Raw genomic sequence first — 16,657 nt, 5'->3', positions numbered from 1 at the left:
GTATACATTAATAACCTAAAAGGAACAGTTTTATAAATACATAAGGCTGATTATCCCCTTATAGCTCTCTCTGGCTCTGACTTATTTCTGCATTCCTGCTGGACAGGCCCCCTCCCTGCAGATCCGTCCTGAGTGTAGGGACTGTGACAGGAGGATCAGATAACAGCCCTGACACACACACACAAACAAAACCTCCTCCCCCCCCTCCCCCACCTCCTAGCAGCACCTTCTCCCCCTCCCCTCACAGAGATCACATAGCAGAGCTGAGGGTGTTGTGTGTGAGGAGCAGCGCAGGGGAAGAGCTGGATGGAGGGACAAGTGGATCCAGTGCCACCATGACTCCAATGTACTACATGAGGGAGAGTGGGTGAGGCACTGAGGGGAGGACTAAAAGTCCCAGCACAACACAGCTGTAGTCCTTCCATAGTACATAGAACATTCACTATCAGATGTCTGCAGCAGGTGCCCCCACCTCCATGGCTGACATTATCCTACAGTGTAATGAGAGCAGATGACTGTATCTAATCCAACTAACTGTGTGTGATACCATCGGCTGGTGCTCTGTATCTAATCTTACATTGTGTTACTGTATGCTGGGGCTGTATCTGATCCCAATGTGTGTGATACATCTGCTAAGGTGCTGCTCAGTGAATGGAGGGACACAGCCAGGGAGATGAGGGATAGGCCACGCCCACTTTCTCTCAGCCAGGAGAAATATTCATTTATTCCTCTGAGCCAAACAACTGGGGATATCTCAGCGAGCGTACAAGATATCAACGCAGTTTAGGGCACTTTTTAAAGGGTAACACATAGGCTTTTTATTTGAGGAATTTCATTTTTTGGCTACTGAAATTATAGTTGCGCTTTAACGATAAACGATCACAAACGATTCTCTATGGCTAACATTAAATCATTCACCATATTACATAGAACGATAGTCGTTAGTTATGATCGTTAATACGATTGTTTACTTCATCTGATCCCAGCAAATGAAGGAACGATGTGGAGTTACAGCAAACGAGAAGCGAACGATTGATGATGATTTTGGTGTCGGCACCAGACGAATGATGAACAATTTCTTGTTTGAGCGTTGCCGGTATTTACACAAAACGATTAATTTTTAAATTCAAACAATTTAACGATAATTCACACGATAATCGTCCCGTGTAGTAGGGCCCTAATCATGTGCAGAGAGAGCCCCATAGATCATTTGTACAATCATAACTGCCTATTAGCACATACTTTATTCATCATGAATGTTACGTTTCATAGATACTATGCCCTCCCACAATTCATTGCATGGCAGCACTTCCCTATGTGGAAGGGCTGTAAGGCTGGGGCTAGACTGTTACTTTGGTGCAACAAAGATTGGTGCCCCTCGTAATGTCGGAGAGTCACAACATTCCCAAGGAATCCTTTCCTAATAGGATTATTGGTTGCAGGTGTCAGGCAACTTTGCTACCATTGACATTAAAGCGTACCTGTCGCCATGTCTGCTGACTGATCAGTGGTGAAATCCACTTTGAGGCCATAGGTTCGGGTATCCAGGGCTACGAACATGCCATGAGGGAAATGCACGTGACCCCTATTGGATCAGTTGGGGGTCACAAAATTACTCAGGAAAATAAATAAAAGGGTGGAGATGGCTTGATGGCATGCCTACCATGTTGCTGAATAGCTTTAAGTATAAACCATTGCATTTATTATTTTTTTTCTCTGTATTTGTATTTGGAAACTATAACCTGTAGTTGAACCTCCACAAAGACGCAGAACATGTGAGGTGCTTATTTTGGAAAAGCAGACTATATCGGAACAACACACCCTTGGTTATTACAGTCTTACATGCTCAAAACCTCTGTTGCCTCCAAGGCACTCTCGTCTGTTCTTCTCCGGCCTCAGAAGAATGATGTAACATTTTGGGAGGAAAATGCAACCCAGGAGGCCAACACTGGAAGCCAAGATAGCAAATACCTGGACGGCGACGGTATATTTACCACTGGTGCTCAGATAGGCCGGGATGAAGGAGATCCAGACACAGCAGAAGATCAGCATGCTGAAGGTGATCAGTTTGGCCTCGTTGTAGCTGCCTGGAAGGTTCCTTGCCAGAAAGGCCACAAAGAAACTAACGGTGGCCAAGAAGCCCATGAACCCTAAAGTCATGTAAAAGAATAACTTATGTCCCTCATTACACTCAAATATTATCTTATGGTTTTCTATCTGAGTGTTCAGTACCGGGACAGGGGGAGACTTGTAAAGCCAAACAGAACAGATTAGAATCTGAAGCCCGGAGCAGATTCCCACAACGTGACGTGGAATTATAGGACCCAACCATCTCCTCAGAGGACTGTCCAGTCTGGTGGCTTTAAATGCCAGGATTACCATGATAGTCTTAGCCAGGACTGAGGAGATGCTGATGGAGAAGACCACACTGAAGAAGGTCTGTCTCAGGAGGCAGGTAACCGTAGATGGCTGACCGATGAAGACCAAGCAGCAGAGGAAGCAGAGAATTAGGGACGTCAGTAAGATGTAGCTGAGCTCCCGGTTGGTGGCTTTGATGATTGGCGTGTCTTTGAATCTAATGAAAGTCAGTAAAACGGATAAACCTAGTAAAGAGGACACGGAAGCCATCGACACCAGAATATGTCCCAGTGGTTCTTTGTAGGACAAGAATTCTATGACTTTTGGAACACATCTGTTTTGATCTTCATTCGACCACTGGTCTCGGGGACATTTGAAGCACGCGACCGCATCTAAACAACAAAGCCCATGTTAGTTATGGTATCCACAGCTCATCAGCTGATTTTCTTTTGTACAGTCATAAAATCGTTATCGGGTCATGTAAGAGGACGTTGTTGGGACAGTTCTTATTTCACATGAGTGATAACCTATAATATATATATATATATATATATATATATATATATATATATATATATATGGAATGTGATCGCTCTGGTTTACTTCATCTGATGTAACAGGATCTGTTTATTAGAATGAACCTGGTCTTGAAAAATCGAAGATGGAACCAAATATGTATCACATGAGTCTAAAGGAAGGAGCCGTTCATAGAGGAATCTTGAAATGTTAGAATTTCATTAGACTAGTGCCATTAATATGTATGTGTACAGCAACCAGGTGGAGGCATAAGCAAACAAATATATCCAACTTGTCCAGCGAGTTGCTGTAAGTGTATTTTACAGCATGTGCTCTGCTTTGGCCTGTACCTACACTTAGTGATGCACCAAAATATCGATACTAATATCGATATTCGGGGCAAAAAAACGGTTCGGTACCAGGATTTCCTGGTATCGATACTTTGTTAAGATGTGCAATAGCGCAGCTTAACATAGAGTATAGTGCAGAGAACACGGCCGGCGGCTATCTGAGCGCCGGCCGTGTTCTCTGTGTGCTCCCCACCCCCCGCGCGGCTCACCAACTCCTTCATGCTGCCTGGTTCCGGTGTCATCTCTCTCCCCCGCGCGGCTCACCAACTCCTTCTCCATGCTGCCTGGTCCCGGTGTCATCTCTCTCCCCCGCGCGGCTCACCAACTCCTTCTCCATGCTACCTGGTCCCGGTGTCATCTCTCTCCCCCACGCTGCTTACCAACTCACCAGCTTCTGCTCCATCTCCATGCTGCCCGGTCAAGCAGGTCAGTGAGCCAGCGTGCCAGAGCATATGTGTCACGGCCGGGGGTTGACCCCACACTACCCACTGGCCGACCCCTGTTCTGCAACCAGCGGGGTCCGTCCGGGTACAACATGCCGTTGTCACTATGGAGCGGTATTCATACTGGGCTGTGCTCCGTTGTGACTCCCGGCCCCCGCACACAGGCCGCAGCCTCCTCACTACGGGACAATCTCTAAAGCAATCGGCTACTGTGTACGGAGCGGCTCGGATGCTGCTGACACTTCACAGCGGCATCTACACAGTTACACCGGCTATTTAACTGTGTAGATGCCGCTGTGTCAGCAGCATCCGAGCCGCTCCGTACGCAGCAGCCGATGGCTTTAGAGATTGTCCTGTAGTGAAGAGGCTGCAGCCTGTGTGCGGGGGCCGGGAGTCACAGCGGAGGGAGGGGGGAGTGACGCCGGGACCGGGCAGCATGGAGCAGGAGGTGAAGGTTCTGCTCCACTACAACTATTACTATCCCCAATGTACTATACTAGTGCTGGGTCAGCACTAGTATAGTATGTTGGGGACAGTAGTTGTATGGCTAACACATAACACTAGTATAGCATGTTGGGGGTAGTAGTTGTATAGCTGCGTGTCAGCCATACAACTACTATTCCCAATATACTATACTAATGTTATGTGTCAGCCATACAACTACAACCCCCAATATACTATACTTGTTTTATGTGTCAGCCATACTAGTACCCACAACGTACTATACTGTGCATCTGCCTTACTACTACCCCCAACCTACTATACTGTGCATCTGCCATACAACTACTACCCCAACATACTATACTGCTTGTCAGCCATACAACTACTACCCCCGACCTACTATACTGCTTGTCAGCCATACAACTACTACCCCCAACCTACTATACTGTGCATCTGCCATACAACTACTACCCCCAACATACTATACTGCGTGTCAGCCATACAACTACTACCCCAACATACTATACTGCTTGTCAGCCATACAACTACTACCCCCGACCTACTATACTGCTTGTCAGCCATACAACTACTACCCCTGACCTACTATACTGCGTGTCAGCCATACAACTACTACCCCTGACCTACTATACTGCGTGTCAGCCATACAACTACTACCCCTGTCCTACTATACTGCTTGTCAGCCATACAACTACTACCCCCAACATACTATACTGTGTGTCAGCCATACAACTACTACCCCCGACCTACTATACTGCTTGTCAGCCATACAACTACTACCCCCGACATACTATACTGCGTGTCAGCCATACAACTACTACCCCTGTCCTACTATACTGCGTGTCAGCCATATAACTACTACCCCTGTCCTACTATACTGCGTGTCAGCCATACTACCTTCCCAATCTCGCACAGTAAACAGTGTTCAAAGCTGCAAATCATTGCGCACTAAAAAAGACTCGAAAAAACTACAAAATACTAAACTTTTGTAACATTTGTACAGTGTAAGTTGTAAATTAAAATGAAAATACAGTCATACCTTGGTTTAAGAGTAACTTGGTTTAAGAGCTCACAGTTTTTCAAAATTGTGACTTGGTTTAAGAGCATTGCTTTGGTTTAAGAGCTCCCAGTACTTGGTTGGAGGTGGAGTGGGGGAGGGGCATGGTCTGCATAGCGGGGTCTACAGCCCTGTACTCTGACCCAGGAAGTCTCCCTCACCTTCCAAATCATAGCAGATCCACTTCAGGCTGGGGCTTACATCAGGGGACAGGACTGTGGAGGTAATCTCTCCATAGCTGTAACCCCTCTCTCCCCGGACAGAGAGCGCTGCATGTATGTGCCCACATCTCCCTGCTCATTCCTTCCTTCTCCCTGCAGTCTCTGTCCGCCCTGGTGTTTCCCATCCTCTCCATTACTGTACAGTAACTTATAATATCACAGATTCTGCTGTTTCTAGATGTTTGTTTCATTTGTTTTACATGTTATTCAGAATGATAAATATTTATTTTTTGGGGTGTGGAACCAATTGTCTGCATTTCTATGATTTCCTATGGGAATATTTGCTTTGGTTAAAGAGTGGATTTGGATTACAAGCGCGGCCCCGGAACCAATTATGCTTGTAATTCAAGGCACCACTGTATATTGTACCATTGTAATAGTACCGACCTGAAAAACATAGATAACATGTCAGCTATATTACATAGTGAACATTGGGGAGCGTTAAATTGAATCATTATGGGCGGGGGGGGGGGGGGCGTTATACGCCAAGTATCGAAATGGTATTGAGTATCGAAATAAAAAAGTTGGTATTGGTATCGAACTCAAAATTCTGGTATTGTGACATCCCTACCCACACTGGCCACCTTATTAGAGACCCCTTTTGAGTAGAGTGTTGGTTCCTCCTTTGTCTCTCAGAAGTTCAGCAGTTTGATGCATTAGTTGGAGTAGTTCTGCAGTAATTTTGGCTCATGAGGACAGAATCGCTTCTCATAGTAATCACCACACCTAAATAGAGGTCCTGACATGTTTTGAATAACCCATTCTACCTCCACCTAGAGATCCTCTTTATAATAAAGATCCGTGGGTTGTGAGTGCTGGGAATCAAGGAAAACTCAGTTATGTTTCTGGAGTGAATCTTTGACTATATGACCCTTGTGGATCATGCATTTTCCTGAAAACTGTCTTCGGGTATGTGCACACTACGGAATACACGCAGAGACTTCTGAATATCATTGAGTCTATGGGATGGGTGGAACTTCAAGCAGAGGCCGTGTGGCGGAATCTGCTTGAAGTCTCCTTGCTTATTCCGTAGTGTGCACATATCCTTACTGGGGCCATGATTCTTCACAGAAATCTGGATCCACCTGACCAGGCCATGTTTCTCCACAGAGATTTTGTTTACCAACAGAGATTTAGGTCCATCTGACGGCGATGTTTCCCAACAGAAATCTGGATCCATCTGACCATACTATGTTTTGTCCAGAGAGATTTTGTTTCCCAACAGAAATCTGGATCCATCTGACCATACTATGTTTCTCCAGAGAGATTTTGATCCATCTGACTGGCCATGTTTCTCCACAGAGATCTGGAACCATCTGACCGGCCATGTTTCTCCATAGAAATCTGGGTCCATCTGACTGGGCTGTGTTTGTCACATACAGTTTTGTGGCTGGTTTTCCAATTCACCAGATTCTTGAGTTCCTCCTCTAACCCCTGTAGAAGAGTTTTTTTTTCTGTCCACATTTTTTTTTTCTGAATCTTAATCTTATCTTTCAACAGTGTTGCTTGATATTACCCCCCCACCTCATCTAGCAATTCCCAGGCCTCGCTCCCAAGTTACTGTGATCACAGGATTTTCCCAACTGAAGTGGATTTAAACAGCATCTGATCCAAAGAAATTATGTTACTTGATTTTATGATGTTTCACAGGACAAAGGGTATATTGTCCGTGCAGGGACCATCCAATCATGAAAAAGTAGGGGTCTCTAGTAAAGTGGTAATTCAGTGCTTATCGTAAAGAAGATTTGTGTGTCCAGAGATTGCAGATGTCAGGTATAACTACTGACCTGTACTATTAGAAATCTCTCCAGGTGAACATGGTACACAGTCAAAACAGCAGGGTGGTTGTCCTCTTCTGGTGACCCTCCTGAAGCCAAGGCCACAGCTACTACTGCACATGGACTCTGGGACCTGTGTAGAGGAAGAGCGGTGAGATATAAGTTTGATGAGTTCAAACTTTGCTATAACTTTTAGTGCAGACTTGATCCTCAGGTGGTTTTTGTTTTTACCAAACTTGCTGAAATAGTGTGGGCAAAAAGGCGAAGGAGGAAGGGTCACACACCTTACAAAGAGCTCTTTCATCCACTTAGGCCATATAGGGGGTACTGTTAAAGCCTCAGCAAAAGCCTATGCCAATTGTGAAAAAGCAGTGCATAAAGGTTTTTGTGTCACTCTTGCGCACTTTCCAGGACACCAACCATACCACAACTCCCCAGAGTGCTCCAGGTATAATTTATACACAGGTATAAATAGCCTATGTAAAAACAAAATAAAAAGTGGTAGGTGGAGCCTGTCGCGAGTCTCAAAACACGGGAATAGCCAGATATCCCTCCTTGAAAGGATACCTGCTGCCAACAGGTGCCTTAAGTCCCACTCAGTTGAGAGTATTAGGACACAAGTAGGGAAATACCATGGAGGACCATTTTTTTTGTCAAAGTCTAACCCAGTTGTGAGTATTGCGACATAACAAGGGAAATACCAAAGACAGGTATACATCCACCCACAGACAGCTGTTTCAGGGTGTTTGCCCCTCATCATTGTGGATCAGGATTCTGGCTAATGGGGCAATGAAGAGAGAAGACCAGCAAAACACAATCACTGAGCTAAAGGAGATCAGCAAAAATTTTTTATTGAGTACTTGTTGAAGAGTCTCCATTTGATTTGTTGCCCCCTAAAAAATTAGAATATTAAAAAAAAAGGGGTCCGTGGAGCTTTAGTCACGAGTCTCAAAACACGGGAATGGCCAGATATCCCTCCTGGGAAGGAAACCTGCTTCCGTTGGGAAGAACAGCAAACCACCCTGATAAGCAGCCCCTTTAGTCCCACTTAGTTGCAATTATTAGGACATAAGTAAGAAAATACCAGGGTGGCCCCTTTTGCCTCAAATTCTTACTCAGTTGTGACTATTGCGACATGACAAAGGATTACCAAAGGTAGGCATCCATCCACAGACAGCTGTTTTGGGGTGTTTGCCCCTCATCAGTGTGGAGCAGGATTCTGGCTGTGCGCTAAGGATCGCTTTTTTTTTTTGCATATTCTAAATTTTTAGGGGGCAATGTATCAATGGAGACTCTTGAATGAGTACTCCATTGGGTATAAATAGCCTGTTATCCACAACAGTCAATCATAGATTATCCACAAACCTACCTCAGTGAACTTGTCATTCCAAAGAATCTGGCTGCTATTAATGAGAAGCTTATGGCCTGATACAGCCCCGGGTGTAAATGACCCCACCGTTACTAGCTGGAAGTTTCCATTAAGGATCTGGATGGTCACAATGTCATGTGATGCAGGAACGTCTCCATTGGCATCAAACGTAAAAATGTCTCCAGAATGAGCCTGAAATGGCGTCTTCTTCAGAGAGCGCAGAACCTGGAGATCCATGAGAGTTTACTGAACAGTATCACAGTGACTGTCCTGAGGTTCGAGAACTTTGAGAATATTCATATAAATAATTTTTGTTCTTTTTTCTTGCCACTTATTTGTTGTGTATGTGATCATATTTAAGGCGAAACCTCTCAATAGAGGGTGAGGTCCTAAATCTCATCATTAATGGGTGAGAGTTAAGACTGTATCGTGTAGGATAACCTTGCTTTGATCAGCCATTGGCTGCACATCTCTTATTGAGCGCAGAGATGATTGTTAGATACGTTAAAAGACAATGATCAGCTGACAAGCGAGCCTGATTCGGCAGATCATCGCTCCGTGTAACAGGGCCCTTACTTACAGATCTATGGCTATACACTTAAGATGAAATTCAGATATAATGGCTATTGTGAACCGTTTTAGTATTACATATGAATGATGCCCAATATAAGACTCATGTCTGCCTAGAATATTATCTGTCATGTTAGAAGAAGGTTGGCATGCTTAGTCGATTTTGGCCGGTAGTTTGCCACTTAGCACAAGTCCACTCTGTTGGTTTCTTTTTTTATTTAGAAAACTTTTATGCTCATACACAGATACTAAATTCAGACAAAGCTGGTGCTAATTTTGCTTAACAACGAAAGACCTATGGGGGTTCCTGTCTCCCCTCAGACAGATGATGCCAGTGGAGAGGGAGGCCTGGCATCATGGATTTTGGCATCCTAAACCTTTTGTTCTGAAAGCAATAGGCCAGCGCCAGACCAGTCTGGTTGCAGCTTATCCTTTCCCTTCCCATTGATCAGCGCTACCAAAAGTGTTCTCTTTCATGTTTATGGGGTGGCTGGAAAAGAGATCTTCTAGCTAAACAAACGTTCCACAGGCAGTTATTGAAGGTGCATGAGCACTTTAAAAATCCTTATACACCTTGAACTCTTTTTTTGGCACAGAGTTCGGACGTCAATCTAAGGTGTGTAAGGCTCTCCCAAATAACCAGCGACAGATGATGTTGGTGATGGGTGTCAGGTGTGATGGAAAATCACTGTCTGACCCCTTTGTTCTGAAAGAGTGAAGCTGCTGTTTTTTTCTATAGGAAGGAATAAGCTCTCGCTAGCTTTCTGGCTGCAGCTTATTCCTCCCTATAAAAAAACATGAATCCTCGACTGTGTAGAATGGGCAACTGCCGTCCAGCCAGCCATATGGGGGACCTTTAAGGTCATATTACACAACCCGATATGCTAGGTAAGTGTGCGCCAATCTGCTAGATTGGCGCTCACTTACAGAGCCTTTTAGTAGTAGTATTATATCTGTGCACACCTTTGGTGCGATTAGAACTTCAATAGATCATGTTGTAATATTAATGGCACACCAGGTGTGCGATTAATATTACAACATGATTTACAGAGCCTTTTAGGCAGCTCTATAATTGTGCAGCAATGGCTGCTGTCCATGCAGCTAGGGTATAGTGGTGTGTATAAAAATAACAAAAGTGTATAATACTATCAAAGAGTGAAGGTTGGCACGGCACTGCTAGACTGTGTCAGATAGGAAGGGGAGCAGCAGACTGCGTGGTGCTCATCCAGAAAGACAAAGTATCAAGGATGTAAGAACATCATCAAAGAGAAAGGAACCGCACTCAGCGCCAACGTCTTCAGGACGACAATATACCTCAAACGAGTGCGGCGTGGACATGTGGGCAGACAAGGCGCCTGTCCCTGTTCTAACTGAATAGAGGTGTTCTCTGCACTGTGTCTATCTTATCCTCTTTGACTATTATTTTTTTCTAAATGTTATTACAGTTACAGTTGCATCGCTGTTATGTTATCCCTAATGTGTTGAATACATCATGGGCGCCTATCCCTGTTCTAACTAAATCTAAGTGCTCTCTTATGCGGACGTGCAGGGCTCTATTTGTTTTCCCCACATAAAATCATCCACACTGACAAATCATAGTGTATATCGCCACGCTAACACCAACAATAAACTCCTATCCTAGTTTTTACACCAGTTACAATTACCACAGCAATAATTCTTTCTTCGATCACTTTCTAACCAAGAAACGTTCTTCTTTATAGTGAACTTAAAGTTACTATGTAATAAATCATCTCTCGGACTTCTACTACGTGTAAAGGTAATAAAAGGCTTATTTTCTGTCCATACCCCTAATGGGTTTTTTTCCCTTTGCGCCGGTGTTGTCCTTTAAGTTCATCTGCCTGCCTCAAGATGTAATTCCTAGAACTATAACTACTCCGCAATCTTCCACCAGTGTCTGTAATGTGTCTAGTTTTTTCTCCAGTTTGGTCATAAATATTTGAAACTGTTCATCTGAATTTCTGGTTCTTAATTCTATTTTTGCACGGCATAGATTATTAGTTATTTGTGTGTATCCCTTTTCACTACTTTCGGACACCAGTTTAAGTATGCACATCGGCTCTTGATTCAATTTTATACAACAATGTGTTTAAAGTTGATGGTAACTGGTTCCTCCGAGGTCGCCATGGGCACTCCGGTGGCCTGCAGTGTAGCATTGTTTGAGGTGGGCTACGTTTTCTCCATACATAACCCATTTTCCAGATTTAGTCTTCATTATGTTTGGTTTGTAGATGATATTTTTAATATCTGGACGCAAAGATCCAATTTAAGGAGTTTGTGGCACACCTAAACACAACAAACACTATGAGCATGCTATTTACAAGTAAAGTGGATCATGTAGAAATGGAATTTTTAGATGTTCTGTTATAAAAAAAGGATAATAACTTTTATACAGAGAGCTGTAGGAAACCCCTAGGCGCTAATACATTACTTCATCACACTAGTTCCCACACGGATAGGCAGTGTCCTACAGCCAGTTTCTTAGATTATGGTGTATTAATAGTTCTAGGGATTTCTTCTTGAGGAAAGCAGATGAATTTAAACTTCGCCTGCTACAATGGAGTTATCTGGAGTCTATTTTGAATGAGACCCTACAGAAGGCAGCAGAACAGGACAGAGATGTTTTACTTGCCAGATCGATGAACCAGAGTAGGGGGGGGGGGGGGGAAACAAAACAAAAAAAAAATATTTGCCTTTTCTTAAATTGTCCCCGATGGCAGATAATATTGGGAGGGTATTTCTGAAATATTGATATCTATTAGAGAATGGCAAATCATTAGGACTATGGACAGAAAATAAGCCTTTTATTACCTTTTATTAAATGTAGTAGAAGTCTGATGAATTGTTACATAGTAATTTTCAGTCCACTAAAAAGAATGTTTCTTGGTTAGAAAACAATCAAAAAAGGAATTATTGCTGTGGCAATTGTAACTAGTGTAAATATTTGGATAGAAGTTTATGGATAGTGTTGAATCTGGTTGCTATATAAAAATTGATTTTATTTGCTGTAACACAAAGCAAGCGGTATACACAATGGGGGACATTTATCAAGTGTCCGCCTGAGGTGTACGCTAGGGAGAAGGTGCAGATTCTCCCCTTCTCCCTTGCGTAAGTCTCCCGTACGCCCTGCTCGCCCGATGGGCGGGCTGGGGGGGATGACAAGGCGGGGAGGAGGTGTGGCCTCCTCCCGCGCCTCATTTATCATGATTTACGCTTGCCCGCAGACTTAAATCATGATCCAAATCTACACCTGCTTGGAAACAGGTGTAGATTTAGTACGCCAGGCGCTGGTTCAGGCGCCCGGCCGGCTGGATTCACTAAAAGGTGTGTACCTCTTAGTGAATCCTGCCGAGGAAAAGGGGGTGGGGCATAATATAAGACCGGCGTACAAGTACAAAGCCCCACCCCCCTTTCCATAATTTGCCCTTATGTTTTGTCCGTGCAGATGATTTTATGTGGGAAAACATAAAGGGCCCTGCACGTCCGCATAAAGAGAGCACTTCTATTTAGTTAAAACGGGGATAGACAACCACAATGTATTTAACACATTAGGGATAACATAATAGCAATGCAACTGTAATAAAATTTGCAAGTATAGAAAAAAAGAATAGTCAAAGAGGACAAGATACACACAGTGTGTTAAGTGCGGAAACAAAATGGATTCTTCTCACATAGGCAGAACGCCCAGACTTGACCGCAATTCCTTATTGTAGCTTCCTATCCTCTTTGTCACTGCTTTTAATATTGTTTAAAGGGGTTATCCAGCGCTACAAAAACATGGCCAGAGACAACACGACTCTTGTCTCCAGTTCAGGTGTGGTTTGCAATTAAGGTCCATACACTTCAATGGGACTGAATTACAAAACCCCACCCAAACTGGAGACAAGAGCGGGGCTGTCTCTGGTGCAAAGTGGCCATGTTTTTGTAGCGCTGGATAACCCCTTTAAATTTGAATCACATGTTTGTCTACATCACTGTTCTCTACCTTTTATATAGCGTAAAGTCCGTAGAAGCGCTATAAGCCCGAAACAGACTGTTAGCCGGCCTTGTTTGGCGTCTGCCCGCATGTACACGCTTCACTCGTTTAATATCTGCTGTCGTGTATAAGTAAAGAAGTACTGAAGACATTGGCGGTGCGTGCGGTTCCTTTCTCTTTGATGATGTCGCTACATAATAAAGATGTATAATTACCTCTCTATGCCCCGCCGTGTTCAGTTACTTGCTCAACATGGTGGCCGCTGACACTGCCAATCCTATGTCTGCAGTGACAGATGGCTTAGCCAATCATAGACCCTGGCTCTGTCCCATTTGGGTCAGTGATTGGCTCAGGGGACTGTCACTGCAGAGACAGATTCAGAACCGGCTGCGGTGAACGAGGAAAACAGAAACCAGTCAGGAGGTCACCAGGGGAGTATGGAGAGCTAAGTATGGATCTTTATTATCTTCTTTACTGTTTCAGCAGCCCTTGATTTTCTAACATGTTGAAAGACAATGATTGATTAATCACTGTCTTTATAACATGGGGTGATATCTGCCTGATTCAGCATACAATCCCCCCATTTAATAGGACCCTTACTCTGGAATCTTATGTGTAAAACAGCTTTAGGTAAGGCAGGATAGTAACACACTCATTGATCAGCCTCTGTATGATTCTTGGCAAAGATTATACATCTGTATTTAACACATTTTACCTTCCATGGCTGTATACTGGTGACATTACCACATGGCTGGTGATTTCCTCCTGATGGGCAATGGAGTAATGCATGAAGGGCATGAGCATAGGCATATACAGCCAGGTAGGCATGGTAAGTGTAGCTGAGGTCAAAGGTCTCGAATAAAGAAGGTATCATTATCTTCAGATCTTCATCCTCGCTACAGAGCGGCCCCTGGGTCTCAGCATGTGTTGTGTTTTTGTTGAATTCTCCATTTCTCCAGGTGCAGTTAAAAGCAGTTTCCCAAAATGGCTTTATAAAGGGATGTGAGTGGTATAAGGAAGGGTGTAAGCTTTGTAGGAATGTCTCAAATCCTGGCATCTGCCCGGTATTAGGCATTAACCCAATGGTCCCATTTAGGACCTTCCAAGCTTTTTTGGAGAAGAGCCCAGGTGTTATTGTAAATGATGCGGAGGAAATGAAGATCTTCCCAGTCACTCCCTCATCATACATGGCATCAAGGAGAAACTTCACGTGGGGCTCTGTGCTGTGGAGAATGATGATGTTTACAGAGCTTTCCCTTATAACATCCACCACCCTTAGGACTTGCCTCTTTGAGTAGCTCAGGTGGATCTTTTCAGCAAAGGCGACGCAGCTTCCACTTTTCTCTACTTCGGCCCTTATCACTCGCCCACCCAGCTCTCCTACATCATTGTCTACAATCACCATCCCCACCCAAGTCCAACCAAACTGGCCGATCAACTGAGAAATGGTGATATGCTGAAACATGTTATTGGATATCGAGCGGAGGAAGGACGGGAAGTTCACTTTATCACTCAGTGCTGAAGTAGTGGCTCCGTAACTGATCTGCAAGAAATGTTACAGCCAGAATATTAGATTTTGGTTGGATAGGCCATGCCTAACTGGATGCTTGTACAATCACTCTGGGTGACTATGGAGGGTTCTACTTTTTCATATGCTGAACACTGCCCAACTTTACAAAAGTTACTTAATTTATGGATGATGAGCAAGTACTCTTCAGGAATGTAAGGTTTGTCTTGGCCTTCCTGAAGCCTACACGCTCATTCCTTGTGTCTCGTCTTCATCTTCTATTTGTAATACTGCTGTGATCAAGCAACACGTGCATCCAGCAAGCTTGCTGATTGTTGGTGTAGAAAGCAATAGAGGGAACTAGGAGCTGTCTGCCCTTGTGTTATAAAAGACTTGATGATGCCCAGGTCCTTACTGCATGTTACCCCCCACCAGGGTGTGGAGACATTTTTGACAGATTGTCATGTGCTCTTCATACACACAGAATTGTTAACAGTGAAACCGGTTAAAGGAACCAAAACTAAAAACAAAAAAATACAAGATATGTGTTACCTGTGGGTAAAAGAAAACCCCCAAGATTCGAGCTATAGGAAGAGACAGAGCTGAGAGCTTATCTCCAATGATCCCGGCCATAACTGAGGTCTTGCGGCAGTCATAACAAGGGACGGGATTTCCCGTACCAGACATCAGGGACATTGCTCCTCCGATGGCCCACAGCTCTGACATACAGGAGTGGACGAGACTGAAGCCGATAGTGACGTTAGGCAGAAGGTCCAGGGAATTGTTAATTTCATTGATTGCAAATATAAGGCCAAGAACATCCCTGTAATATCGAATGTGGAACCTGTAGAAGACACCAAGATAAAGGATGAATAGTTTACACACTAATATCTGTATCCCCTGTGTGACTGATGGACCTACCCATAATATTCTAGACAAAGATGAATATAAATTCTGGATTTGGGTGGAGGTTTATACAGAAACTGTGATGCCTCTAGTGAACCCCATGGAAAAAAGACCACATTTACATCATCGTTATTCGTTGTTTAGAATATTGGTTTGGAAAACTTTACTAAATCTATAGATTTAAACTGAGATTTGCGGCCAATTTTTATTTCATCCAGTCCTAATACTGGCCATCCGCATAATTTCTCATCCCTCATGTAAAAGTGACAAGTCTCACTGCTGCTCTTGAGAAACCCTTCTTGGGAAACCCTGGTGCAGACAATGCTTTGTGAGCCGAGCACAGCTGCATGAACGTCCTCATACCCTCAGCTATGTTAGCAGGACTAGGTCAGCACTTGTTTCCTGCCTCTGACACCGACAGCAAGCAGAGATCTATAAAATGACGAGGAACGGAAGTTTTATATATATCTGAGGTTGTTGATTTTCTGCCTTCATTGATGAAACTCCTCCATATTCTATACATAGTTAAAGACCTAGAATATTGTATCTCCCTGCTACTAAATCCTTAAGATTAAACCCCACTTTTCACAAGACTAGTAGATTTAAGTTCATGTGATCCAGCTCGTGTCCAAAACCCAGGAGTAAATGGGCTATATCTATATACTCTCTTACCCATTACAGGATACAGGATGAGGCCAATCGCGGAAACTTGGCAATGAGAAGTCATATCTGGAGTAGACCAAGAAGAGTGCCCCGATAAGAACATCTCCAGGCTGAGTAAAGGGATCCATCTTCCACCCCCACAGTCTGCAACTGGGGGCTTGCTCCATAGAAAGGGGTAGGGAGAAGAGGAAGAGGAGGAGTCTGATCATTGACATTTGTTTCTGAACATCATTATGATTATAATATGAAATTTTTAGGAGGTGGAGGGGATGATGTGAGCCATCTAATATATATATGTCATGTAGTCTCCATCCTTCTACCTATGAAGACAATAGTATAGATCTGATAGATTCCTCCAGTGTCCAAACAATAGTGATATTCTCACATCTCCACCATGGTTGATATCAAGATAACCCAACCATAGATCCTTAGGTGGAGGGCAAAGGAATGAAGCAATGGATGGACT

The 16,657-nt window shown here is 43.8% G+C and overlaps 2 protein-coding genes across 2 annotated transcripts in view; both read right to left on the bottom strand.

Moving 5' to 3' along the window:
* The window catches only part of GCKR (glucokinase regulator), a 79,133-nt gene extending 78,495 nt beyond the window's left edge, over positions 1-638 (bottom strand). The window contains exon 1 of the mRNA XM_069974357.1: positions 635-638. The gene's annotated coding sequence lies outside the window, so the exon portion shown is untranslated. The remainder of the gene's footprint in view (positions 1-634) is intronic.
* Positions 639-1,830: 1,192 nt separating this feature from the next.
* Positions 1,831-16,319, bottom strand: LOC138795371 (extracellular calcium-sensing receptor-like). Its single transcript, XM_069974356.1, has 6 exons — positions 16,201-16,319; positions 15,175-15,466; positions 13,831-14,658; positions 8,552-8,776; positions 7,192-7,315; positions 1,831-2,750 (listed from the first exon to the last, which is right to left on the bottom strand). The coding sequence occupies exons 1-6, from the start codon at positions 16,317-16,319 to the stop codon at positions 1,831-1,833; spliced, it is 2,508 nt and encodes an 835-aa protein (XP_069830457.1).
* Between the last annotated feature and the right edge of the window lie 338 nt (positions 16,320-16,657).

The sequence above is a fragment of the Dendropsophus ebraccatus genome, chromosome 6 (assembly GCF_027789765.1).
Source record: "Dendropsophus ebraccatus isolate aDenEbr1 chromosome 6, aDenEbr1.pat, whole genome shotgun sequence".
Taxonomy (NCBI): domain Eukaryota; kingdom Metazoa; phylum Chordata; class Amphibia; order Anura; family Hylidae; genus Dendropsophus; species Dendropsophus ebraccatus.
The sequence above is the reverse complement of the archived record's forward strand: the minus strand, read 5'-3'. Positions and strand labels throughout refer to the sequence as shown.